Genomic DNA, 25,591 nt, shown 5'->3' with positions numbered 1-25,591 from the left:
GCTGTCTGGCATTCCTTAAGAGAGTTCAGATTTCATCTGGCCCTTTTCCTGAGCTCCTGCCTTCCTCTAGAATCCCTCTGGGCCACTCCAGCCTTTGTTCCTGGAAGCAGTGCCCCCCCCCCCAGTTTGGGGTGAGGTCTCCACTTTTCAAGACCTTCTTCAGCCATGTCTCCTCAGGGCAATTCTTGTCCCACCATGCGACGTCTTCTCACTCACCCTGCACCCTCCTGGCTTCCTCCAGGACCAGGAGTGGGTGGAGAGGGGCTCAGCCCAGACAGACACCCCACTCTCGGCCTTGGTGCTTGGCTTTGCCTGCCCCCGACCCCCACACACCAAGGGCGCTGGACACATGGCCCCTGAGGCACCAGACAGTCCAGTTTTCTTCTATCTCAGCCCCCCCCCGGCAATCAGGGGGACAACTGCAGCTGCGTCATGTGACCCCCACTCAGGCCAAACTTGCCTCCCAGAGCAGCCCAGGCTGTGCCAGGCCTAGGATTGCCCCCTCCCCAGGCACAGCTCTGCCGCTGACACAGGCATCGCCCTGTGCCTTGGAGCCATCGTGGCTTTGAGAAGCTGAAGTCAGCAGGAGATTAATTAATCAAAACCCGAACACATCTGCTGTTAATTAATTCAGTGCCAAGGGTTAACTCTTCCCTTTCTGGTTTCTCCATCCCTTTGGCGGGAAGAGGGAAATAAGGGTGGGGAGTAGAGACCCCTCTTCCTCCATTTAGAAGGGAACGCGGAACAAGGGAGGAGGCCCCTGCAGGCCAGGGAAGCCCCATCCTTTTGGGGACTTTGTAGCAGGGTTGTGGCGCATCTGCTTTTGACAGTCACGGTCCCTGCCCAGTACTCATGCGTCCTGGGGAAATCTGAGATGGACACGTATCTTTATTTACAGCAACAAGTAGAGCAGACCCTCCCCCCATTCATTCCCTCCCTCTCCCCTTCCAGTTTTTTTTTGTTTTTTTTTTTTTGCTTTTTTTATAGGGCTGCATTTGCAGCATATGGAAGTTCCCAGGCTAGGGGTTGAATCAGAGCGGCAGCTGCCGGCCTGCACCACAGCCACAGCAATGCCAGATCCTTAACCCACTGAGCAAGGCCAGGGATCGAACCCACATCCTCACGGGTTGGGTTCGTTTCCGCTGCGCCACGATGGGAACTCCTCCAGTCTTTTCTATAAGGGTTCCCACCCACCCCACCCCATCCCATCCCACCCTGTCCCGAGCCCAAGCCCAGCCCCGCCCTCTGGGTCCCAGTCCGGGTCAGGGAGGAGCCTGGGGAGGTGCTTGGCTGAGGTCGGGTGGGGTGTCTCTTTTCACATTTTGCTGTCCTCTAAGCCTGGTGGTGGTGGTGGGGGTGATGGGAGGCAGTCGCAGGGGCAGTGAGAGGTAGACACAGCCCCTCGTCCAAGCCTCCCTCCGTGTCCCTGCCCCGCCCCCCCAACTTTCACAGTGTTCCACAGCCCTGGCAGCTGATCCAGGACTGGTCCTCCAATCCCACCCCTGCCCAGGTCCTCCGTGCTGTTGTCCTTGGAAACCAGCGAGGAGGACAGGCACCCCCCCAACCCCTGTCACTGGGCTGGGGTCCGGGAGGGCCCTGGGTGGGGGGGGGCCCAGGGGTGGGGGGTCAGGAGGAGAAGCAGAGCCCGCAGCACTCCATGCAGATCTCCAGGCAGTCGGCCGACTCACAGCAGGCGTCCAGGATGCCACAGTCCAGGTCGCAGGGCAGGTCGCAGTCAGCACACTCGCCGGAGCCACAGCAGCAGCAGCAGAGGCACGAGTCCTCCGAGCTGCAGGAGCCGCACGTGGCGCAGTCCAGGACGATGTTGCACAGCGTCAGGAACTCGCAGAACAGGCAGGATAGGATGCAGTGGACGCAACAGTCTGCAGAGAGAGGGCCAGGCTCGCTCAAGCAGGAGGGACCTTGCCCAGTGCTCGACCAGCCTGCGCCAACCCCATGAAGTGGGGACCCACCTCCCAGGTGACGACCCTGAGGCACAGAGAGGGAAGTGGGCTGAAGGTCTGAGCCAGGGCAGTCTGGGTCCTGGGTCCCTCCCTTAACCACCCTCAGTCACATATTTAGGGAACACGCAGTGATGACACGTTCCAGGAACTGTTCTAAGCAGTGCGCATAAATTAAACTCATTTAAACTTGCAACAGAGACTTCCGGTTGTGGCTCGGCGGCGGTAACGAACCCGACTAGTATTCATGAGGACACGGGTTCGATCCCTGGCCTCGCTCAGTGGGTCAAGGATCTGGCATTGCCGGGAGCTGTGGTGTAGGTCGCAGACGCGGCTCAGACCCCGAGTTGCTGTGGCTGTGGCAGAGGCCAGCAGCTACAGCTCCAATTCAACCAGTAGCCTGGGAACCTCCATATGCCGTGGGTTCAGTCCTAAAAAAACCAAAAGCACAAAAACAAACAAAGTTGCAAGAGCTCCTAGAAGTGGGGCAGTATTAGCCCCTCTTCATAGATGAAGAAACTCAGGCACAGGAAAGTCACTTGAAAATCTATGCAGAATCCTACTACTCTATCATCTCTCACCAGGCATCAGCTGCTTTCTCACAGGTCTCCCCACTCCCTAACTTGACCACCCCTCTCCCCATCCACTCCCCACAAGGAGGCCAGAGGGACCCTTGAAAAGTGTCACGCAGATTTTGCCCTCCAGCACTCAGGTCCCTCTAGGGGCTTCCGCCTCACCAGGGGTAAGAGCACCAGAGGTCATAGTGGCCCCTGCAGATCCGCCCCCATTTCTCTGCTGTGGCCACATGGGCTACTTCTGGCCATGCAGGTGTTGCCCCCTGTCCTGTTAGCGCACTGGCATCAGATGTATGCTCGGCTCACTCTGTGCCCCACCACCCCTTCTTCCACAAAGGTCTCCTCTCAGTGAGGCCTTCCTTGGTGCCCTCTCTCTTTTTTTTAAATTTAACTTAATTTTTTTTTTTTTTTTTTTTTTTTTTTGCTTTTTAGGGCTGCACCTGGGGCACATGGAAGTTCCCGGTCAAATGAGAGCTGCAGCTGCCGGCCTACGCCACAGCCACAGAAACTCGAGATCCGAGCTGTGTCTGCGACTTACACCACAGCTCATGGCAATGCCAGATCCTTAACCCACTGAGCAAAGGCCAGGGATCGAACCCGCAACCTCATGGATACTAGTCAGGTTTGTAACTCACTGAGCCACAGTGGGAACACCCGTTTTTAATTTTGTTAATTTAAGTATAGTTGATTTACAATGTTGTGCCAATTTCTGTTGTACACCAAAGTGACCCAGACATTCGTATACATACATTCTTTTTCTCATACTATCTATCTTCATGTTCTACCCCAAGAAATTGGATACAGTTCCAGTACAGGAAGATCTCATTGCTTATCCATTCTAAACGTAACAGTGTTGGAGTTCCCGTCGTGGCGCAGTGGAAACGAATCTGACTAGGTACCATGAGGTTGCAGGTTTGATCTTTGGCCTTGCTCAGTGAATTAAGGATCCGACGTTGCTGTGAGCTGTGGTGTAGTTCGCAGACACGGCTCAGGCGTTGCTGTGCTGTGGTGTAGGCTGGCGGCTGTAGCTCTGCTTAGACCCCTAGCCTGGGAACCTCCATATGCCACGGGTGCGGCCCTAAAAAGACAAAAAGACCAAAAAAAAAAAAAAAAAAAAAGTAACAGCGTTGGCACCCTCTTGAATACTGCAAGCTGCCCCCCGGGCCCCAGCCCTGGCACTGCTGGCTTTGCTTCCCTGCGCGGGGCTCATCACCTTCCACCACCTCCACCACTCTCCCCGCTTACCACAGGGTAAGCACAAGGGTGAGCATCTTTGCCAGTTATAGTCCCCGGAACAGCTCCTGGTACATCGGAATTCACAGGAAGTGAATTAATGCATGATCCTGCCCTCGGGTACCCAGCTGGTAAGTGGTGGGGGGGCTGGTTCTGAACTGCTTAGCTTGCTGCCAGGATGCTGGGCTGACCCCCCTCCTGGGGCCACTGGCAGATCCCTGGCACAGGCTGCTGGTCCTGTGGGAGTCTCCCACAGCCAAGGAGGCTCTGATGCCCCCACCCCGGTTCCTGTGTACAAGGAACAGGGGCTTGTGCAGTGCAGTTCGAACCCCTGCTATCTAACTGCAAATTGGATAAGGAAGCTCTTCAGTTGCAAATCTGATTGAGACTGCTACCTTGTTTAAAACCCTTCAATGCTCCCTACTGTCCCCCAGATGAAATCAAGGTCCACTACATGGCTTACCAAGCACCCCCCTACAACATACCCCAGAGTCCAGGCGCTGTCTACTTAGAGTCTCACCTCCCACAATTCCTCAACTTGAACTTCATAATCTAACCACACTAGCCAGTTCTCACCTCTGTGCTAATGCCCCCAGCTAGATCCTCCTACTGGTCCTTTAAAGTTTGCTCAAACACCTCCAGAGCCCTCCCAGACTCCCCTTCCCAGCTTTCTGGGCTGGTGTGGATGTCTCTGTGTTTACAGCATTCCGTGTGTTTGGCTGTATCATTTAGCACATCACAGGGTGATTACCTCTCTGGCACGAGAGATTTCTGAGGCTATGGACTGAGTTACTGGGCACACAGTGCAGAGCCTGGCTCACAAGGGAGGCCCAGTGCACTTTATTTTTTATTTTTATTTTTTGGCTGTCCTGTGGCATATGGAGTTCCCGGGCCAGGGATCAGATCCTAGCTGCAGTTGCAATCTCCATTGCAGCTATGGCAATGCCGGAACCTTAACCTTAGATCACTGGGGCCAGGGATCTAACCTGAGTCCCAGTGCTGCAGAGATGCTGCAGATTCCCTTGTGCCACAGCAGGAACTGCAAGGCCCAGTACATTTTAAATGCTTGAATACCCCTTTATGAACAAGATGACTGGCGTGGGGCTAAAATGCTGCCCTTCCAAGCAGCGACCTGGTAAAGAGGCTGCTGTCGGTCCCTGCCTCAGCCTCAGAAGGACCCAGCTTTGGCAGCGTTTCCCAGGGGAAGGCAGGAGGGAGTGCTTACCTTCCTGCGCCTGGAGAGGGATCTGGGAGGCAGCAGACTTGGTACTGCCCTTACTCTTCTTGCTGCCCTGGCTGGCGAGGGACGGGTGTGTCTGCAGCTTCCGGTGGACCTTGGGGCCACCCAGGGCACCGTTCCCCGTCCGCCTGGCACCGCCCAGCTCTGAGGGGTGGCCAGAGCCATTCGCCACTAGTGGGGTGCAGCCCAAGGGATTCCCCTGAGGCTGGCCTGGAAAGATGATAAGAAAGGACAATGGAGGAAATGGGGGATGGGGACGAGGTGGGTGCACAGCCTTCCAGCTCTGCTTTCACCCTGCCTGCTCCATCCCTAGATACACCACGGGTCACCCAGCTCATCTGTATCCTGCAGAGGGGGACATGGAGGCCCAGAGAGCGGAAGTGACTTGACCAGAGGCACGTCACAGAACAACGGCAGAGTAGAGCCTGGCTCCTGACTCCCAGACCAGTGCTTATTCCGGAAAATACAGAGGTGCAAGGCAAGGGGAGAGGTTCAGAGCCCTGGATCCCACCTTCTCACCCCACATTAAATGCACTCTCCTGCTCTTGGGGTCCTAGGATTTTTTTTTTCTTCTTTCTTTTTTTAGGGCCACACCTGCAGCCTATGGAAGTCCCCAGGCTAGAGGTCGAATCAGAGCTACAGCTGCCGGCCTACGCCACAGCCACTGCCATGCCAGATCCAAGCTGAGTCTGCAACCTGTGCCATAGCTCAAGGCAATGCCAGATTCTTAACCCACTGAGCAGGGCCTGGGATCAAACCTGAGTCTTCATGGGTACTAGTCAGGTTTGTTACTGCTGAGCCACAATGGCAACTCTGGCCCTGGGGTTTTTGGCAAGAATGGTGGCAGTTGGGGTGGATCAATAGCAGGGAAGTGGTTAATATCACCTTGGCCCCTGCCAGGCCCCCAGCTGTTTTTGCCCTTCGTGTGCTGGGTGATTTACTGGAGACATCTGTTTGGAGATGAATGTCCTGGCCCTGGAATCCACAGGCTCCTCATAGCAGCCCCTGGTCCCCTGCTCCTTCCGCCCCCAGCTTCCCTGCCGATCCGGGCCTCTGCGTTGTGGCAGCAGCAGAGATTGCTGAGGGGCCTCTGGGGTCTGGGTGAGGAGGGGGAGAAGAAGGGAAAAGAAAGGCCAGCAGAGAGAGCCCAAGGCTGGGAAGCCTGGGTCCCCATCTCAGGCTGAGGGACCGAGCTTCAGCCTTAGCAGTGGTGTGCAGGGACGCTGGCTCTGGAGATCCTCCCCTCACTCAGGCGTGCCCACCTGGATGGCACGGCTCGCTTCTCAAGAGACAAGGCCAGGGGTGTGTGTGTGTGTGTGTGTGTGTGTGTGTGTGTGTGTGTGTGTCGGGGGAAGAGACTGAGAAGGGGTCACAAGAGCTGGGGGACTCCCCTTGGCTGCTCAGGGCTCCTGATTCCTCTCGGGACCCAATGGCTCTGAGACCCTCCGGAAACATGGGGGCACCTCCATCTCTCAGATTCTGGGGTCTGGATCCCTGCTCCCCCAGCACCAGGCCTCTGGGTTTGGATTGTTTCTGGAAGAGATGGGGGGATGGGCTGGGAGGCTGAGGAGAGCAGAACGGGGCCTCTGTGCTGCCCCTGACTGCGGGGCCAGGCCTTCTACTGATGGTGGTAGCAGGCGGCTGGGCACTCCCTGCTTGCTGGCCACTGTTCTGTGCATTTGACATGAGAATTTTGTTTTGTTTTAGTATCGCACCTGCGGCATATGGAAGTTCCCAGGCTGCCGGCTTACGCCACAGCCACAGCAACACTGGATCTGAGCCACATCTGGAACCTATGCTGGAGCTTGTGGCAACACTGGGTCCTTAACCCAGGAATCAAACCCGCATCCTCAGGGACACTATGTCCGGTCTTCTGCAGAGCCACAATGGGAATTCCAACATGAGAATTAGCCTCAGCATCTCTATAGAGCCGTAGTCTCTCTCTCTCTCTCTCTTTTTTTTTTTTTTTTTTTAAGGGCTGCACCTGTGGCACTTGGAAGTTCCCAGGCTAGGGGTCAAATTGGAGCTGCAGCTACCGGCCTACACCACAGCTCATGGCAATGCTGGATACTTAACCCACTGAGCAAGGCCAGGGATCAAACCCTCATCCTCATGGATACTAGTCAGGTTCTTAACCCACTGAGCCACAAGGGGAACTCCAAATATCCTCCTTTTACATATGAGGAAATTGCGCCCCAAAGAAGTACAGTGACTTGTCCAAGGTCACACAGCTAAGGGTCAGAGATGGGACCATCCTGGAGGCTAAAAGTTGGGACTCCAAGGGCAGAGAGGCAAGGAGGGGGCAGAGGCTGGGAGACAAGGGTCTGAGGAATAAGCTGCTACCACCACCATCACTACTCTTACACCCAGTAGCTGACAGGTCTTGAGCTTAACTTCCTTAAGCATCAAAGAGACCTAGTACTGCCCCATTTCACAGGTGAAAAAACTGAGGCCCAGAGAGGGTAAAACTTGCCAGAGGTTCCACAGCTCGGAAGTGGAGCAGGGAGGGGATGGAGGTGGGGAGAGAGGAGCTGAGAGCCAGGCAGAGGATGGGAGACAGGGCTCTGCGGATGCTCCATGTGGGGAGCCTTTGGCCCTGAGCTGTGCCTACATCTGGGTAAACAGGGGTTAGGCTGTGGGAAGTGGCCAAGCCTGAATCATCCTGGCCCCACCTCCTGGCCCCACGGGGAGTGACTGGGCTGAGTCCTGGGCCAGCTTTGGTGCCCTCTGCCCTGCTGCCTAAACATGGGCACAGACACCAGCGGGCGGGAGCCTGTGGTGAGCTGAGATGCCCCGAGAGGCTCAGGCAGACACAGAGCTTGCCTGTGGCCATGGCCGTGGGGGCTGAGTCACAGAGCAAACACTCGGGGCCGGGAGACATAGGCGTGTCTGTCCAGCTCCCATCCAGGCCCCCTTCTCCGTGGCCGTGGCGCTCACCTCTTTCTCTCAGTTCCATTGGGGGCTGTGTCTGGAGGAGGCTGAGGGCAGTGCACTAGCAGGATTTAGTAACCCTGGCTTCCAGGGAGTCCAGCTTAACCCCAGATGCCCTGGCTGAAGGCAGCTCCCCGCTCAGCCGTGCCAGCTAGGCTGGTAGGCATCGGATCCAGCACTGAGCTGGGAGATCGGAGCTCCCCAGTGTGTCTAGGGCTGAGCATGGGGCTTCATGCCTCGGTTTCCTCATCCGGAAAATGGGCTTGGCAGGAGCTATCCTGTGGCCTCGCTGGGGGCTGATATGGAGAGCAGGTGGGCATTTCATTCAGGGAAAGAAATCTAGCACGTGCCAATATGCCTATAGATTTTGCTAAAATGACCAAATGACTCTGACTGCCCCTTCCCCTGCTTCTGAGGGGGATGGGGGCGAATTCTCCTCCTCCAGGACCTTCTTGGAGACACTGAACCAAACCCGGGGCTAGAGCTGAGTTTTGCTCCTGTCTATCCAGAGCAACTGGGGGCCTCTCTCCTGCCGTTTTGCTCCTGAGACTCTGAAGGCTGGGCTGCCTCCCGCTCCAGCTCCCTGCCCTGATCCCCAGCCTCTCTCCATAAGCCTCATGCTCTCCATCCTGGACTATATTGCCCGGAGCCTGTCCACACTCATTTTAAACTAATTTTATACTAAGCATGTTGTCTGTGGAGGTCTTCTTCCTAGACAGCAAGGACAGCTACAGTGTCCTACCTCTTCCCCCTTGTCGGCACCTCCAGGTCCTTGCTCCCCGCTCAGCTCCCACAGGCGCCCATGGCATTTCTGCAATCCCATCTAGACTGGATTCTCTAATGCAACCCCTACATGTTGCCAGGCCAGTCCCCTGGTCCCCTAGGACTCACGTGTCACAGCTTCTATGGGGACATCGAGGTCAGTGCTGTCCAGGGCCTGGGGGATCCCAGGGCCATTGCCTTGGGGCATGGGGGGTGCCGCCTCCTCCAGGGAGCCCTCCTCTAGCGCTGCCTCCGCAGGATGAGCAGGTCCTGTCACTACCTCCAGCCCAGGCAGGAGGGATGTGGTCTGGGCTAGGGAAAAAGCAGACAGACTGAGGGACATTTTCCCGGTGCCCTCCTGTTTGCCCAGCCCTGGTTCCCTTCCCACAGCCCAGCAGAAGCCCTCACTCTTGGTCTCAGTTACCCAGCCCTTACCCTATGTGGCAACAGCGCCAGACTCCAAAATAGAAAGTTCCCAAACCACAGCCCATGAGCGAGCAAGGCTGTGTGAGTGTGTGTGTGTGTGTGTGTATGCGTGTGCACGTGTGTGTGTGTGTGCGTGCTCATGCATGTGTGCTGGCGGGGAGGGGGCCAGAGATGCACCACACAAAGGAAAGTCAGGGGAGGAGGCAGAAACAGCATAGGAGAGAAGTGAGGCAGAAACAGCACAGGAGAGAAGTGACGGATGGCCAGCAATGAAGAGGTAGAGACAGCCATCCAGAGTGACCTGGAGAGAGAAAGATCAGAGGGACAGGGGGGAAGGCAGAAGCAAAGCGAGACAGCACATCAGAAGGTGGGAGACCAGACGCAGAGGGAGAGGGACCCCAGACACTCAGTGACAGACAGCCCAGGACAGGCGGGAGGGGAGGCTCAGCCGCCGCGTGAAAGTCAGCGATGGAGAGAAAGATAAAGCCGGGGTCGGAGGCAGAGGCGATGGCGAAGGAGGGGGATGCAGACAGAGCGGGAGGAGACAGACAGTGAGAAATTGGGTCAGAGAGAGGATGACAGCAGGAGAGAGAGGCAGAGGAGCCTGGCAGTGAGGCGGAGGGGCCACGGGCAGGAAGAGAGACAGGGAGACGGAGACAGGGAGACAGCCCGAGTGCGCTGGACGAGGCGGCCGGCAGCCACAGGTAATTACAGTGAGCGGCTTGGCCCCTCCGCGCAAGGTGGGCGGAAGGCAGATATGGAGCCACAGTTCCTGAGGTGGCAGGACTAGGGCCCCCTGGGCCCGGGGAGGGGGGCGAATGTTCTGGGGGCTGGGAGCTGGGGCAAGGAGGCAGAAGGGGGACCTGGAAAAAAGTGTGGGAAGGCCCGAGGGTGGACAAGGAGGGTGAAGCCTGGGGGCACAGGGCCAGGGGCCAGGCTGGGCAAGGACAAGGCGCAGCCAGAGACACTCAGAGAGAGACAGAGGCCAAAGGGCTCAGGGAGAGGAGAGGGACACAGGGAGACATGGAGAAAGATGGAGAGAAAGGGTGATGAGCCAGTGGCCGCCCTAACCCCACACACAGAGATCACGAGACACATCTGCAGGGACTGTGGGAGACCAAGGCTAGTCTTGGAAGTGGCAACGGAACCAGTCACAGAGCCCAGGGGCCCTTACACAGGGTGTCCTTCTCTGAGCCTCGCAATGAGACGAGCGGGGGAGGGAGATACTCGAGGGACCCTTTGGGGCACGCAGGCCTCGGGGGATGGAGTGTCCTCAAGGGAGGGAACAAGGCCTGAGCAATCCTGGCTTTGCACATCCTGGTCTCCCGTGGCCCAGGGGACAGAGGCTCCATGTGAGTCCCACGGACAGCAGCAGGCATGCTCCCACCCGCCCAGGGGAACCCCTGGCTCCACCTGGAGCCAGAAGCGGGGACAGGGAGAGGGTGGGCTAGGGCTCCAGTTGCCCCTGGAAGGCAGCCTCTATATGCTGGGACAGCCTCCAGGTGCCGAGGAAGGCAGAGGGCAGGTCCCTCCAGCCCCGTCTATTCCCTTGGGCCCATGGAGAGTCCCTCTCACTGCCTGGGTTAATGGGAGGGCAGGTGACTTTCTAAAGATGGCAGGGCTGGCACCAGGGGGAGCAGGCCAGGGGAGAGGACCCCCAAGGGGGAGCCAGGCTGTCTGCTCCGTGACACCTCTCCCAGCCCATAGCCTGGTCTCTGGCAGCACGGACATGGCTCTCGAGGGCCAAGACCAGGCTGACGTGAAGAGGGAGGCTCGGCTTGCGTCCTAATCCTCAGGAGGGGACTAGACCACCCAACCTTGGAGCCTAAGCGAAGCGCTGGCCCTGAATGAAGGGCAGGGCTGGCCCTCCCGGGCGTCCTAAGGACAAAAGCCTGAGTGAGGAGCTCAAAAGACCCAAGCCCTGGGTTTTACCAGATGCCAGCTTGGGCGAGGTACTAGGACTTGGGTCACCTTGTGTGGAAAGGGGGCTCCTAAGGCTGGTGCTTTGAAGTTTCAAAGAGTAAATGAATCCCTCAGCAGTGCCCCCGCCAGCGGAGGGCCATCCGCCCCTCCCCCGCCCACCCTCTCTCCTCTCCCTTCCTTCCTTTCCTCCTTCCTTCCTTCCTGTGCTGTTTGGTGTAATAGCGCCGCCGATGCACCTCCCAATACCGTCAAGCGCTGGGTGGGCCCACATGAGAAAGACCAGGTCGCTGCCCTGGGGGCTCCTCCGTCAGGGTGGGGGTGGGGGACCGTGCACCCGCTGAGGGGCGGGAGCTCGGCAGGGGCCTCTAAGAACTGCGGAAGCACAGATGGTGGCACTTATCCCAGGTGGGGGGGGGGTCTAGGAGGGACTTTCTGGAGAAGGCAATGCCCACCCTGGGGCCTGAATAATCGGTCAGCAAAGAAAGGGAAAAGGATGTTTAGAGGACAGCAGCAGAAACGGTTGGGAATCCCTGGTGGTAAGAGCTGCAGCGTGAAGAAGGGAAGCTAGAATAACCAGGGCGTGGTGGGCCTCGAGGTCACTTCCCAGGCTTTCTCTTGAGGTCGCCGGGGTGCACAGAGGTGACACCGTTAGTTAGTTCCATGGTGGAAGGAGCCAGGATGGCAGCTCTCTTGGCCCCCAGGGGTGGAGAGGGAGGGAGGAGAGAAAGAGGCGCTGGGGAGACTGGTTGTCACCTCTGCCCTCCTCCCCGCAGGTCACCTGCCTGTCACTCTCTGGGCAACCTCTCCTAATAGTCACCTTCAGGGCTGGGGACCTCTGTTGGGAACAGGAAATTACAGAGGATAGATGACTCCCCAGGAGGCCCCTCCTGCAGGAAACCTGCCATTCTGGGGTGAGCATCAGACCTTGGAAGGAAACCAGGGAGGAAGAAAATCCAGTCCAGGCATCTTGACCTGGAAACACAGACAGACAGACCTTCTGGAGCCAGGAGGGCAGCCGAGGGGACCCAGCAGACGCCTGGGGGAGCAACAGTAAGGGCAGAGAGAGGAAGCTGTGCTGAGGGCCCAGGGACACAGAAGCCGAATGACAGGGAACAAGAACTGACAGGAAGGAGTTCCTGCTGTGGTGCAACGGGATGGATGGTGTCTCCTCAGCAGCAGGGATACCAGTTCGATCCTCGGCTCAGCACAGTGGGTTAAGAATTGCTGCATTGCTGCAGCTGTGGCGTAAGTCACAGCTCAGGCTCAGATTTGATCCCTGGCCTGGGAACTCCATATGCTGTGGGGCAGCCAAACAACAAACAAACAAACAAAAAAGAGTGACAGGAGACTTGGTCTGCGAATGACATGCTGCCCAGAGGCTCTAATGCCAAGATGCTGGACCAAGAAACCATTCTCTCTCTCTCTCTTTTTTTTTAAATTTCTGAATGGTTTGAATTTTCTTTTCTTTTTTCTTTTTAGGCCCGCACCTGCGGGATATGGAGGTTCCCAGGCTAGGGGTCAAATCGGAGCTACAGCTGCCGGTCTATACCACAGCCACAGCCACATCAGATCTGAGCCATGTCTTCACCTACACCACAGCTCACGGCCACACTGGATCCTTAACTCACTGAGCAAGGCCAGTGATCGAACCTGGATACTAGTCAGATTCCAAGAAACCGCTCTTGCTGGGAGCACATGGTGCAGAAAAGCCACGCAAGAGGTGGAGCGCATGTGCCCAACCATCAAGAGACCAAAAGAGCCCTCCTGTGACCAGAAGACCCGCCCCTATCCAGCCTCAGTGGGGAGAACATCTCTGAGAAGAAACTCCCAGACAGCAAGGGGGCCAGCAACGGCCAAGGGTTGTGCAGGAAGGGATGAGGTGGGAGTCGGAGCGGGGCTGGAGTCCCAGGTTAAGGCCCCGCCCTCCCCGGAGGTGCCCTCTGCTCACCCAGTGGCACACCCGCTCCGCCTGCCCAGAGAACAACCTTTTTCTAACGTGCTGGGGGGCGGGGGGCTCCATTGCTAGTGGCCCCTCTGAGCAGAAGCCCCAGCCTGCATTTCTTTCAAGGGTCCCCATCCCCAAAGGAGAAACACAGAAAGGCAAGAACCCCTTTGCTTTGATGCATTCTCACCCCTAACACAGGAAAAGGTTCCGGACAAGGCCCTGAGTTCTGGAAAGGCTAGTCCCAGGAGAGGGTGGAAAAGTCATGTTAAATCCCTAAGCCGGAGTTTCCGTCATGGCTCAGTGGTTAACGAATCTGACTAGGAATGATGAGGTTGTGCATTCGATCCCTGTTCTTGCTCAGTGGGTTGAGGGTCTGGCGTTGCCGTGAGCTGTGGTGTAGATCGCAGACACGGCTCGGATTCTGCGTTGTTGCGGCTGTGGCGTAGGCTGGCAGTTATGGCTCCGATTCGACCCCTAGCCTGGGAACCTCCATATGCTGCAGGAGCGGCCCTAGAAAAGGCAAAAAGACCAAAAAAAAAAAAAAAAAAAAAAAACCAAAACCCCTAAGCCCAAGAGGGAAACCAAGACTCAAAATTTCAGCAGGATCCCATGTGCTCCCTCTGGCCGCTGTTCCTGGACCAAGAAGGAGTTAGGGGGATCTCTTCCACGAAGGAAGGATTTACTCCATGCCTGGAAAGTGTCCCCAGGGTCCTTGTCCCCAAGCTCCCAGGCCTAGTCCCTCTCCACTACCTTTGTGGACAGTGGACCTGGCCCTTCCCCTTGGAGCTCCGACCACCTCTGCAGAGAGAGGGCCGGGATCCCATCCACTCCGAGAGGGGTGACCAGAACCCCAGATTCCGGTCTCTCTTTGGCCAGGTATTCAAGGCCTCCAGTCTCTATGAATTCAACCTAATCAATGGACAAGGATCCTGTGTTCCAGGCCACCCGACCTTGACATGGCCCCAGGCCACCACCAGCCTTCCGCCTAACCCATCCAAGCTTATATTGACTTCCTCTGTTTTTTTTTGTTGTTGTTGTTTTTTTGTTTTTTTGGTCTTTTTAGGGCCACACCCGCAGCATATGGAGTTCCCAGGCTAGGGGTCTAATCAGAGCTGTAGCCACCGGTCTACACCACGGCCACAGCTACAGCAGATCCGAGCCGCATCTGCGACCTACACCACAGCTCACGGCAACGTCAGATCCTCAACCCACTGAGCAACGTCAGGGATCGAACCTGCAACCTCATGGTTCCTAGTCGGATTCGTTAACCACTGCGCCATGATGGGAACTCCTTGACGTCCTCTTATATTGAGGTCTTCCTACCCTTTCCCTCACTCCGACTCCAACTCATCTTTCATGACCCCGCTGGAGCTCCATCTCTTTCTCCAGAAAGCCTTCTCTGATCCTCCTCTGAGTGGCTCACTGAGAACTTAGCGCCCAGGGTTCCCCTTCGGAAATCATAACTCGGTAGCAAATTCCAAGGGGTCAACCCGACTGCGGCCCTCCCCAGCTCCCTCCCTTGGGCGGGTCCATGTCCATCTCTACACCCATGGTAGTGGATGCTCAGCCCATGTCTGTTGGTGAGGACAGTTCTGGAGCCTGGAAAGCCCCAGATCAGGGGAAGACCAGGGAACGCGAAGGTGAGGATTAGGGCTGGCATCTGGCACCAAGGAGGCAACAACATGGGCTCGCTTGACATGCATCTGTGACATACAGGTCCGTCTCAGACTACCAGGCTGAGGACTGGAGCGGGACTGAATTGGCCCGTTAGGCCGGGTCCGGTTGGTTTTATTTTAGGTCTGAAGGCTCCAATTCCCCAAGAAATTCAATTTAGAACCAAGAGCAGGAATGTGACGCCCCAACGCTGGGCAGAAATCTGCTGTGGGTTATGGAGCCAGGCTCCGGGGGCTCTCAGGGTAGGTGAGGAGGAGGCCACTGGGGGAGCCAAGGGTGTGGGGGCTTGGCCGCCTGCCGCAACCAGAGCTGCGCCGCCGCTGAGTCCTGCTGCACCCCGTCTGCGCCCTGGGCGGCTGAGGGAGGGGCTGACTTGCTCCCTAGCTGTCCTGCCAACAGGGCCCCAGCGGGGCAGCGCTGTGGCCTTGCTGTTCTGTCAGCACTCGGCAGGGAGCGTGGGGGATTCTGGTCTCGGATTCAGGCGTCTGTGGGGGTTTGGCTGGGTCTCCTGCGGTTTGGGCTTCCTGGGCAGCAGGCTCATTCTCCCAAAGCGGCAGAGCCAGACCTTCTCGTGTTATGAAAGCCACATTGTCTGGCCCAGCCCAGGCTGGGGAGGGGGCTCACTGGGGTGGGGGTGGGGATGGGCCTCAAGTTACAGCTCAGGGCTGAACCCTCCCAGTGGCCCACCCTGGCCCTGGTCCCAGGCCCCAAGCACTTCCAGCCCCTCCTCTCCCTGCTGGGGCTCCAAACGGGTCACACAGGGGAGAGGATCTTGGAAGAAGGGAGCGGTGGAAGGAGCAGAGAAAATGGATAAGCCGAGGAAGAAAGCAGAGGAGAGTGGGAGGGTGGGAAAGAAGCCGGAGGCCGAGAAAGAGAGGAGGAGCGAAAGAGAGAGGGAGAGAGAAAACTCTCAGACAGAGAGAAAGAGCCTCCCTGGGCCCCTGCCGCCAGCTCTCTCTTCAGGCTGCAGGAGCCCAGTTCTTGGAGTTTATCCCCCACAAGCCCCTGCTCCAGGGCCCCCACGGGGCGGGGGGATCTGAGGGCTGGCGGGATGCACAGCAGACAGACACATCAGCCTCACGAATGTGCTGGCCCCTGGCCCGACATCTCCCACTTGTCCTCACTCTGCTTTTGGAGACCCCCCCCCCCCGCCCCCTGCCCTGCCTCCACCTCCAGAGCCCTGGGTCTCTAGAGTGCCAGCACCCACACCAGGTAGTCCTGGGCCTCTCCAAACAGGTGGACCAGCCCCTATGGGCAGATGTGGAGACGGAGGCCAGAGAGGGGAAGGGAACTCGTCCAAGGCCACGCAGGGAGTTGGTGCCAGAGGTCCAGAACCAGACCTCCAGATTATTCAGAGACTCAAAGAGGGAGGGAGCGGGAATGGGGGGTGGGTGAGAGGAAGGCAGATTAGACTAACCTAGAGCTGGGATGAAAGGCACGAAATCTGGGCCTGTACTTCTGCACGCCATCCCTGCTGCCCCTGAACAAGCCCAGATGTTCCTGACTCCTCCCTGACCTTGTGTTCCACTGTAAGCTCACATCTGTACTGTGAGGAGAGGGAACCAAGAGCCACAGCCCCAGGACTCTTCCCTGGCCCCCTAAATCCCCAGCAGGGAGTCACAAACCCTCCTGGTTTGGGAGGCTCCTGCAGGAATCCCAGGGGGGGTTAAAGAGCCCAAGACTTGGGGGAAGGGACATGTCACTCCGGTTGTAGGTACTTGGTGGAGAGAGAGAAAGAGATGGAAGGTGTGTGTCTGTGCGTGTCTGTGTGTGCCTGCAGAGTAGGAGTGGCCGGGACTGGCCAGGCCCAGGCGGAGAGGAAGGCGAGCAGAGGAGGCAAGGAGGGGAGGGCCGGGTCCCGCAGCCGCTAGCTGCGGACAAAAGTTTTCGGGAAGCGCTCTGCTCGGCTGGGTTGGGGGGAAGGGAAGGAGAGAAGACTCAGACACCCCCACCCCCGCCTCAGGCCCCCATAAATATTTACACACTGGGCAGAAACTGCTGGGACACAAATCCAAGGAGGACCCACAGACACTGCGGTGTGTGTGTGTCTGGTGTGTGTGTGGGGGGGAGTTGGAGCCAACTTGGCGCTGCCACCGCCTCCGCTCGGGCCCTGCCCCCACCGCCCCAGCCCTCCAGTCTCCTCGGACCCTGTCCTCCATACCCAGAGTCCTCGCCCTCACCTTCACCCAAGCTCCCCCGAACAGTCTCCCCACTTCTGAGGGAGAAGGGAGGAGAATTCCCCCTCCCCCAGCCGCCTAACCCGCTCCCTTCCAGCCTCGCTCTCCATCCCCGATCCTACCTGGGTCCGGGGCTGCGCTGGGGGCTCCATGCGGCGCGTCGCAGTGAGGGGGACGCTGGCCACTCACCTGGGACATCGGCCCGGGACCTGCGGGAGACAGAGCTTAGCGGGCTGGGGGGACGGTCCTGCGCGCGTGCCGGGGTAAAGGGGCCGGACAGGGGGCGATCCAGCCGCAGCCTCTCTCTTTCCCGCTTTCCGGCGCGGCCCCCGACCGACTTACTCGTGGGAGCTGCGCGCTGCTCTTCCGCCCCGCGAAGATCACCGCGCGGGGCCTGCCATGCGCGCCGGCCGCGGAGCCCCAGGGGCCACTCGGCTCCTCCGCGCTCGCCCGGTGCCCCTCCCCTTTCACTCGCTCCTTTCTCCCATTTCGGCGCCAGCGCGCGCCGCTCGCCCCCTTCTTTCTGCCTCTTCTCGCGGCAGCCCCCTCGCTCCTCCCCCACTCGGCTCTCCCCTCCCCTCCCGCCGGCCCACCCTCTCCCCGCCCCCTCTTCGCCTTCCCAGGCGCCCCCCCCCCACCGCGCCCCTGCCCCCCCAACGCGTCCGACTAGGCGCAGCCAGGGCCGGACACGTCTGTCCGCGGGGCGCCGCGGCCGGAGCCCCCACAGGAAGCCGGCTCCGCGCGCTTCCTCCGCGCTCTCGGAGCTGGGCCCCAGGCTCCCCAAATCTCCGCCCCCCTCCCAGGCCCAGTGCTCCGAGGGACTGCAAACAGTGCCGCGTGTTCCCCCTCTCCTGTTCTAAACTCTGAAAAGTTTTCGCAAAAGCAAGAGAACCAGAGAGAAAGCACGCTGACCACGGCTACCTCGAGCCAATTGTCTGAAAACTTGAGGCCCCAAACCTCGCTGTCCCAAAGATGGAAGCGATCAAGTTTCTCAGACACCCTTTGTCTACCCCCTCGGTCTCCCCCCGGGGTCCTAAGCCCTGGCACAGTCCTGGTGCCCACCCCGCTATTAGTTGTCCCTTCGGGAAATCCGGTTAAGTGACTATCTAGCCTCCTGTGTCCTAGAGCAGCCCTGAGCGTGCCTAATCCCCCAACCCCTACCAGCCGTGCGTGGGAATATGGGTCAGAAACCCAACTTTGAAGGCCGAGAGGTTCTGGAGTTCAGCTCGTCTTTTGGCTCCAGACTGGAATCTGAGCCCTTCCAGATTTCGCGTGCGCGGCAAAGGGGAGCGAAGGAGCCCCTCCAGGCTGGGGCAGCCAGGCGACACATCTGGAATTGTGAGCTGGTCCCTCCTCTGGGCCGGGGGTAGGAAGGGGCGGTCGCGGTGGGGTGGGGGGGAACTCAAGGACTCTCAGCCTCGCTCCGTCCGGGGCCAGGTCCTGGAGGACAGGGGTGGGCAGGGACCCTGCCACCCGCCGGGTGTGGGCAGGAGATGGGGTGGGAGGGCCCATGGGATGGTTCTCAGGTAGGGCTACCCGCGGGGGTGACAGTGACTTGGCTACGCTTGGCCGAGGACGCCTCGGAGCCTGGAGTCTGGGCTCCGCACGCACCACGAGGGCCCGGGAGCTATTAGGGAGGCGGCGGCGGCTGCAGCGGCGTCAGGCCAGTTCTCCCGGTTCCGCCTTCCAGCCCGGGCTTGAAACTGGGGACTGGGGCGCCAGGACCCTGTTAGGGACTTGGGGCCTCTCATTGGTGTCTCTCAGTCCCCGCAGTCGTTACTTACCAAGCTCAGAGGACCTCTCCTCGCTGGGCCGTCACGCCCCCGCGATGGGCCCAGGTAGCTTTGCCCGGAAATGGGGGCCCCAGGCCGGGTGGAGAGGGTCCCGCTCCCTGGCCGGGCTGCCTGCTGAGGGGCCTGGCCTGGAGCCCCCGGGAGCCAGCCCAGATCAGGCTGCTGTCTGGAAGTTCTGGGGAGCAGGGTGGACTCCCCCCTTCCCGGCAAGGGCTGAGTCACCCGGCGCACCCGCGGGGCTTGGCCACTGCAGCATTCTTGCTGGCTTACCTGGGCCCGCCGGCTTGGCCTCATCTGCCTCCAAAAGTGGGAGTGGGAGGGTGAAAGGGAGATGGGCAGTTGTCTCCAGGGCAGCCCCCATGTCTCTCTCTGTCGGGCTCCTGCAAGTGGGGAGCCCCTAGAGCTGCACCACTTCCCTCCTCTCCTGCTTTTCAGCTTCTATTCAGGGCCCCTAAACTCTGGATCAGCCCAGTCTCCCAGTCTTACTGTCCAAATCACCTGCTTGAGATCAGCAGCCTTCTGAATCTGGCCCAGCATTAATTAATATATTTGGTTTGTTGGAAATGTAAAATATACTTTGTTTAATCCCACATGGTTATATAGGTGTGCTCAGGTTTGTGAAAAGCAAGCAAGCTGAACATTTAAGGTACATAAAATGGTTTTGTATGACTATTATACATGAATAAAAAGTTTTAAGGGATTCCCGATGGCTCAATGGGTTAAGAACCCAACTAGTATCCATGAGGATGTGGGTTTGATCCCTGGCCTCACTTAGCGGGTTAAGGATCCGGCGTGGCTGCAAGCTGTGGGATAGGTCACAGACACCGCTGGGATCTGGCGTTGTGGTGCTGTGGCTGTGGTGTTGGCTGGCAGCTGCAGCTCTGATTCAGCCCCTAGCCTGGGAACTCCATGTGCCTCAGGGACAGCCCTAAAAACACACACACAAAAAAATTTTTTTTAATCAACACGTTAGGAGTTTCCATTGTGGTGCAGTGGAAACGAATCTGACTAGGAACCATGAGGTTGTGGGTTCGATCCTTGGCCTTGCTCAGTGGCTTAAGGATCTAGTGTTGCCATGAGCTGTGGTATAGGTCGCAGATGAGGCTCAGATCTGGCGTTGCTGTGGCTTTGGCATAGGCTGGCAGCTGTAGTTCCAATTAGACCCCTAGCCTGGGAACCTCCGTATGCTTCTGGTGCGGCCCTAAAAAGACAAAAGGACACACACACAAAAAATCAACACTCGTTCAAATCAATATTCTAGACAACACAGTAAGGTGTGGGTGTGACAACCAGGTGATGGGTCTTGACATAGGACTCCAGTTCAGATCCCACCTCCATCATCCATGTGTTTCCTGGGGGAAGTCCCTTTACCTCTCTGAGCCTCAGAGGGATTAACACTGGGGCCCTCAAAGCGAAACCCAGCAGTGTCACTGTTATCCAGGACCAGGCCTAGGGTTAGGTGAGTAGAACACCAGCCTGGGGCTCGAAACTTTGGACAATGCCAAGATAAAAAAAATTTCAAATCAATATTAAAAAAAAAAAAAATTCAACAGGCGTTCCGTCATGGCTCAGCGGTTAACTGGCCCGACTAGTATCCATGAGGACACAGGTTCAGTCCCTGGCCTTGCTCAGTGGGTTGAGGATCTGGCATGGCTGTGAGCTGTGGTGTAGGTCACAGGCGCATCTGGGATCCTGTGTTGCTGTGGCTGTGGCATAGAACAGCAGCTGTAGCTCTGATTCGACCCCTAGCCTGGGAACTTCCATATGCCATGGGTGTGGCCCTAAAAAGACAAAAGACAAAAACAAGAACTCAACAAATCAGCAAATTATAGCTCTGCCAGCCAACTGCCTATTTTTATAAAATTTTATTGGAACCAGGGCCTGGATTAGGGTAAAGGGAGTGAGATGGAATCATACAAGTTCAGGGTTAGATCCTGTCTTTATTTTCAATATTGGCATTTTATTCTTTATGGATTTTTTTTGCATTCATTTTGATGTTTAGATATATTGCAGGAAAATACTGTTTATCTTGCTTTGGCCATGCCCATGGCATATGGAAGTTTCTGGACCAGGGATTGAACACACCCTGCAGTTGCAACCTGCAACGCCAGATCCACTGTGCCAGAGGGCAACTTCCAAGTATTGTTTATCTTGATTACTGAGTTTTTTTGATGTTCCTTCAAGTTCTGCATGTGGGCCAAATGCCTCACTCACTCTAGGCCCTGCACACCTCACCCTTGTCCCTGACCAGTGCTGTCTTCTTCCTGAAGAACCTGGATAGGACCTTAGAGTAAATGAGTGGCAGCTGAAGATATTTCACCCACACACACAACACCAGGTGGGCTCTGCATTCAAGCCCAGGACTAGCTTTTCTGGGGGCCCACAGATCAGTTCAGCATCAAATGCAAAGTCCTCACAAAGGCTTTCAGGCTCTCAGAGCTGGGCTCTACCTGCCTTTGCCTTCATCTCTCCTCACTCATTTCCTTCCAGCCTCCATGCTTCCTGAGTTTGTTTACTCAGCTTGCCTCAGGGCCTTTGCATCTGCTCTTCCCTCTGCGCAGAACCTGCCTCCCTTAGATAGACACATGGCCCCTTCCTTTTTTCTTCTGCTTATGTCGTCTTCTCAGAGAGGCTGTCCCAGAACCCCCCCTCTGTCCCCTCCCACCATGTCATTATTCTTCATAAACTTTTCACCTCTTTTCCTGTTTATTTATTTAATGAAGTGGCTCCTGCCATTTTTAGACATTTTTTTATTTTTATTTTTTGTCTTTTTCATGCTACACTCCAGACCTATGGAGGTTCCCAGGCTAAGGGTTGAATCGGAGCTGCAGCTGCCAGCCTACGCCACAGCCGTAGCAACACGGTATCTGCATCTGTGACCTACACTGCAGCTTGAGGCAACACCAGATCCTTAACCCACTGAGAGAGGCCAGGGATCAAACCTGTGTCCTCACAGATACCAGTCCAGTGCATTACCACTGAGCCACAACGGGACCTCCTCTTTTCCTATTTATGTATTTGCTTGTTGATTCGTAGAATGAAAGCTCCAGGCGAGAAGAGCTTTGCTTTGTCCCTAGAATTGGGTCTGACACAGAGAGCTCAATAAATATTTCCGGTATCACAGATGGGAAAATAAGGGACCAGGGAAGGGAAGCGGCTAATGCAAGTCACGCAGTGAGTTAGTGGCAAAAGATTATTAAGTCTCCAGTGTCCAGAGTCCCAACTCAGTGTTCTTTCCTGCTTCCTGGGGCTTATCCTCACTCCCAACCCCCACAGCCTCCAGACAGCGAAGGGTGACAGTGACCCTGCACAGCTCCTTTCCATACAATGTAATGACAAAGGCTGGCTGGGCTGCAGCCCCTGGCGTCTACCCCCGCCCCCCAGTAGTGTCCAGCAGGCATGCACGGCTCTTCCTGGCTTCCTGTCACCGGCCCAGAGCCAGTTGGTGGCTGGGCTGGGTTCTGCAGCTGGACCGCAGCTGTGGTCTGTGAGCCCTGAAGAGCGGGGAATGGGACTCGGTGATGCAACCTCCCTGCAGAGGGCTGTGTAGAAGGGAGTGTGTTTGTGTGTCGTGGGCAGCGGGGAGGCTGCTGGCTAGAAACTGAGCGCCCTGATAGGAACTTCCTCCATGAGAGGCAGAGTGAGGAGTGGGGCTCTGACTGCCCCTTCCTAAGGGCCTGATGCTATTCCTTTCTTCATTCTTGGTGATGAGAAGACGGTGGTATGTCACGGTCAGTACACATGAGTCGGGTATGTTCTATATGCCCACCTCTTACTGCATTTCTCGGTTTGTTGCTTCCTCTAACGCCCACACAGTCCCATTTTACAGATGAGGAAACTGAGGTGAAGGGGAGTGATGTGCCCGTGGCCACACACAACTAATATCAGGGGGAGCTGGGACTAGTACCACATTTTCTGAAGCCCAACGCAGTGCTCATTCTAATCCCTGGCGCGGCTGTTGGCACAGAGGCAGAACTGTGAAATTCTTCTGAATGGGCCCTCCTCCAAACTGGCTGCTGGAGATGGAGGCGTGGCCCCTGTCCCTGTCCTTTGGCTCACCAGTAACTGACATTACAGAAAGAGTGGGGCTTGGTCTGGTGACATGGTGAACGAGTTTGGGTCCCGGCTCCGTCACTTCTACCTGGCTCTGTGATTTGGGGCAAGTCATTTGAACTCCCTGAGTTTCCAGTTCTGTGTGTAAACCCAGGAGCATAGGTCTCACTTGACACCTGGAGGGAAATTAAGTGAGCACTTGGTACAACATCACAGCCGCTCAGGTAAGGTTAACTCTGGCCCAGCACTGCCCTCCCCTACGCCCACCTATTGTTCCGCATCCTTACCAGCGTTTGATGTTGTCAGTGTTTTGGATTCTCACCATTCTGATAGGTAGAGTGGTATCTCATTGATAGATGGGTATCTCATTGTTTGTTTGTTTATTCATTCATTCATTTCACAGCATGTGGGAATTCTAGGGCCGGGGATTGAACCGGCACCACAGCAGTAACAATGCTGGATCCTTAACCTGCTGAGCCACCAGGATACGCCTCTTGCTCTTGCTATAAATTGCATTTCCACAATAACATATGAAGTGAGCTTTTTTTTGGCCGTATCCTCAACATCATGAAGTTCCCCAGGGCCTGGGTTTGAATCTGAGCCTCAGCTTCGACCTATGCTGAAGCTGCGGCTCCAATTTGACCCCTTTCCTGGGAACTTCCAGACACATTGGAGCTACAGCTGCTGGCCTATGCCAGAGCCACAGCAATGCCAGATCCGAGTTGTGTCTGTGACCTACACCACAGCTCACAGCAACGCCGGATCCTTAATCCACTGAGCGAGGCCAGGGATCGAACCTGCAACCTCTTGGTTCCTTGTCAGTTTCATTTCGGCTGCGCCACGACAGGAACTCCAGGAGTTACTCTTTAATTGTTGCTGAATTCTATTTGGAGTGAAAAACATTTGGAAATAGATAATGGTGGTGGTTATACAACATTTTGAATGTAATTAATGCCACTGAATTGTATACTTAAAATTGTTAACATGGAAAAACGTAAGTTATATGTATTTTAGCATACTTTATTTTATTTATTTTTTTATTTTTATTTTTTTTAGGGCCGCACCCACAGCATATGGAAGTTCCCAGGCTACGGGTCAAATCAGAGCTACAGCTGCCGGCCTATGCCATAGCACCAAGTCACATCTTTGTCCTACACCACAGCTCAAGGCAACGCTGGATCCTCGACCCACTGAGTGAGGCCAGAGATCAAACCCACATCCTCATGGATACTAGTCAGATTCGTTTCCACTGCACCACAACTGGAACTCCTTAGCATACTTTAAAACAATTAATGATGTAATTAATATACCCAAACCCATTAAGCCGTACACTGAAAAAATTTTTTTTGGCTTCACCCATGGCATATGGAAGTTCCCAGGCCAGGGATCAAATCCAAGCTGCAGCTGCAACCTACACCACAGCTGAAGCAATGCTGGATCCTCTAACCTACTGCGGTGGGCCGGGGATTGAACCCATGCCTCTACAGCAACCTGAGCCACTACAGTAGGGTCCTTAACCCACTGTGCCGCAGCAGGAACTCCAAATTATACATTTTGGGTAAATTGTATGGTATGTGAATTATGTCTTCATAAAGTTGTTAAAAATGGTTTATATATGAAGGAGCAAATAGCCAACATGTTATTAAAGAAAAACAAAGTTGGAGAACTGACACTATCCAACATTAAGGCTTACTATAAAGCTACAGTAATGAAGGAGTTCCCTTTTGGTTCTGTGGGTTAAGGATCTGATGTCACTGTTGTTCAGGTCATTGCCATGGCTCGGGTCACTGATGTGGTGCACATTCCATCCCTGGCCCAGGGGAACTTCTGTATGCTGTGAGTGTGGCCAAAAATAAAAAATAAATAAATAAAAATAAATTAAAGCTGCAGTAATCAAGACAGTGTGGTATTGGCAAAAGAACAGACGAATAGATCATTGGAACAGAATAGAGAGCCAGAAATAGACTCACATAAATATAGTCAACTGATTTTTGACGGAGAAGCAAAGACAACACAATGGAGCAAAGTCACACTTTTCAACAAATGGTGCTGGAACGATTGGATGCACAGAAAAAGCATCTAGATGCCGACCTTACGGCCTTCACAAAAATTAGCTCAAATTGGATCATAGACCTAAATGTAAACACAAAACTGCAAAACTCCTAGAAGGTAGCCTAAGAGAAAACCAGATGACCTGGGGTTTGGTGATGATTTTTAGATACAACACCAAAGGCACCGCCCATGAGAAAAATAACTGATAATCTGGACTTGAAATTTAAAACTTCTTCTTTGTGAAAAACCCTTCCTCCCTCCCTCCCTCCCTCCTTTCTTTTCTTCCTTCCTTCCTTCCTTCCTTCCTTCCTTTCTTTTTCTTTCTTTCTTTCTTTCTTTCTTTCTTTCTTTCTTTCTTTCTTTCTTTCTTTCTTTCTTTCTTTCTTTCTTTCTTTCTTTCTTTCTTTCTTTCTTTGTGTTTTTAGGGCCAAACCCGCCATGGAGATTCCTGGGCTAGGGGTCGAATTGGAGCTGTAGCCACTGGCCTATGCCACAGCCATAACAACACCAGATCTGAGCCTTATCTTGGACCTACAGCTCATGGCAACGCCAGATCCTTAACCCACTGAGCGAGGCCAAGGGTCGAACCTGTATCCTCATGGATGCTAGTCAGATTCATTTCCACTGAGCCAGGACAGGGAACTCCAAAAAACACTTTCAAGAGAACAGGTGGACAACCACAAACTGGGAGAAAAATATTTACAAAAGACATATCTGATAAAGGATTGTTATCCAAAATATATAAAGAACTCTTAAAATTCAGCAATAAGAAAATGAACCACCTGACTTAAAATGGGCAAAAGACCTGAAGAGACACCACTGAAGCTGAAGCGGATATAGGGATGC

General features: G+C 55.7%; 1 protein-coding gene and 1 long non-coding RNA gene across 9 annotated transcripts in view; one reads left to right on the top strand and one right to left on the bottom strand.

The window, feature by feature from the left end:
• Positions 1-870: 870 nt before the first annotated feature.
• On the bottom strand, positions 871-18,817 carry MDFI (MyoD family inhibitor). Of its 8 annotated transcripts, none has more exons than XR_014810127.1 (5): positions 17,190-17,372; positions 16,970-17,056; positions 8,832-9,014; positions 3,541-5,219; positions 871-2,317 (listed from the first exon to the last, which is right to left on the bottom strand). XR_014810127.1 is itself a non-coding variant. In XM_013977909.3 (5 exons), exons 2-5 carry the CDS (start codon positions 17,043-17,045, stop codon positions 1,627-1,629), a joined length of 741 nt encoding a protein of 246 aa, XP_013833363.1. In that variant the 5' UTR covers positions 17,046-17,056; positions 18,632-18,817; the 3' UTR covers positions 871-1,626. The 8 variants fall into 8 exon arrangements, 7 of the variants coding, with proteins under 7 accessions (XP_013833363.1, XP_013833365.1, XP_084824200.1 ...); XM_013977909.3 differs by lacking the exon at positions 17,190-17,372 and adding an exon at positions 18,632-18,817 and having other exon boundaries at positions 871-1,883; positions 4,995-5,219; XM_013977911.3 differs by lacking the exon at positions 17,190-17,372 and adding an exon at positions 18,632-18,817 and having other exon boundaries at positions 871-1,883; positions 4,995-5,219; positions 8,832-9,009.
• Positions 9,738-25,591, top strand: part of LOC146401546 (uncharacterized) — a 30,351-nt gene continuing 14,497 nt past the window's right edge. Inside the window, exon 1 of the long non-coding RNA XR_014810128.1 lies at positions 9,738-9,832. This is a non-coding gene — a long non-coding RNA (uncharacterized LOC146401546). The remainder of the gene's footprint in view (positions 9,833-25,591) is intronic.

This window comes from Sus scrofa, chromosome 7 (genome assembly GCF_054392235.1).
Source record: "Sus scrofa isolate SSC_HxYL_T2T_F1_AM1 chromosome 7, Sscrofa_HxYL_maternal_Yorkshire_Landrace_v2.0, whole genome shotgun sequence".
In the NCBI taxonomy this organism is placed as follows: Eukaryota; Metazoa; Chordata; class Mammalia; order Artiodactyla; family Suidae; genus Sus; species Sus scrofa.
Note: the sequence above shows the minus strand (reverse complement) of the source record. Positions and strands in the feature narration are given on the sequence as shown.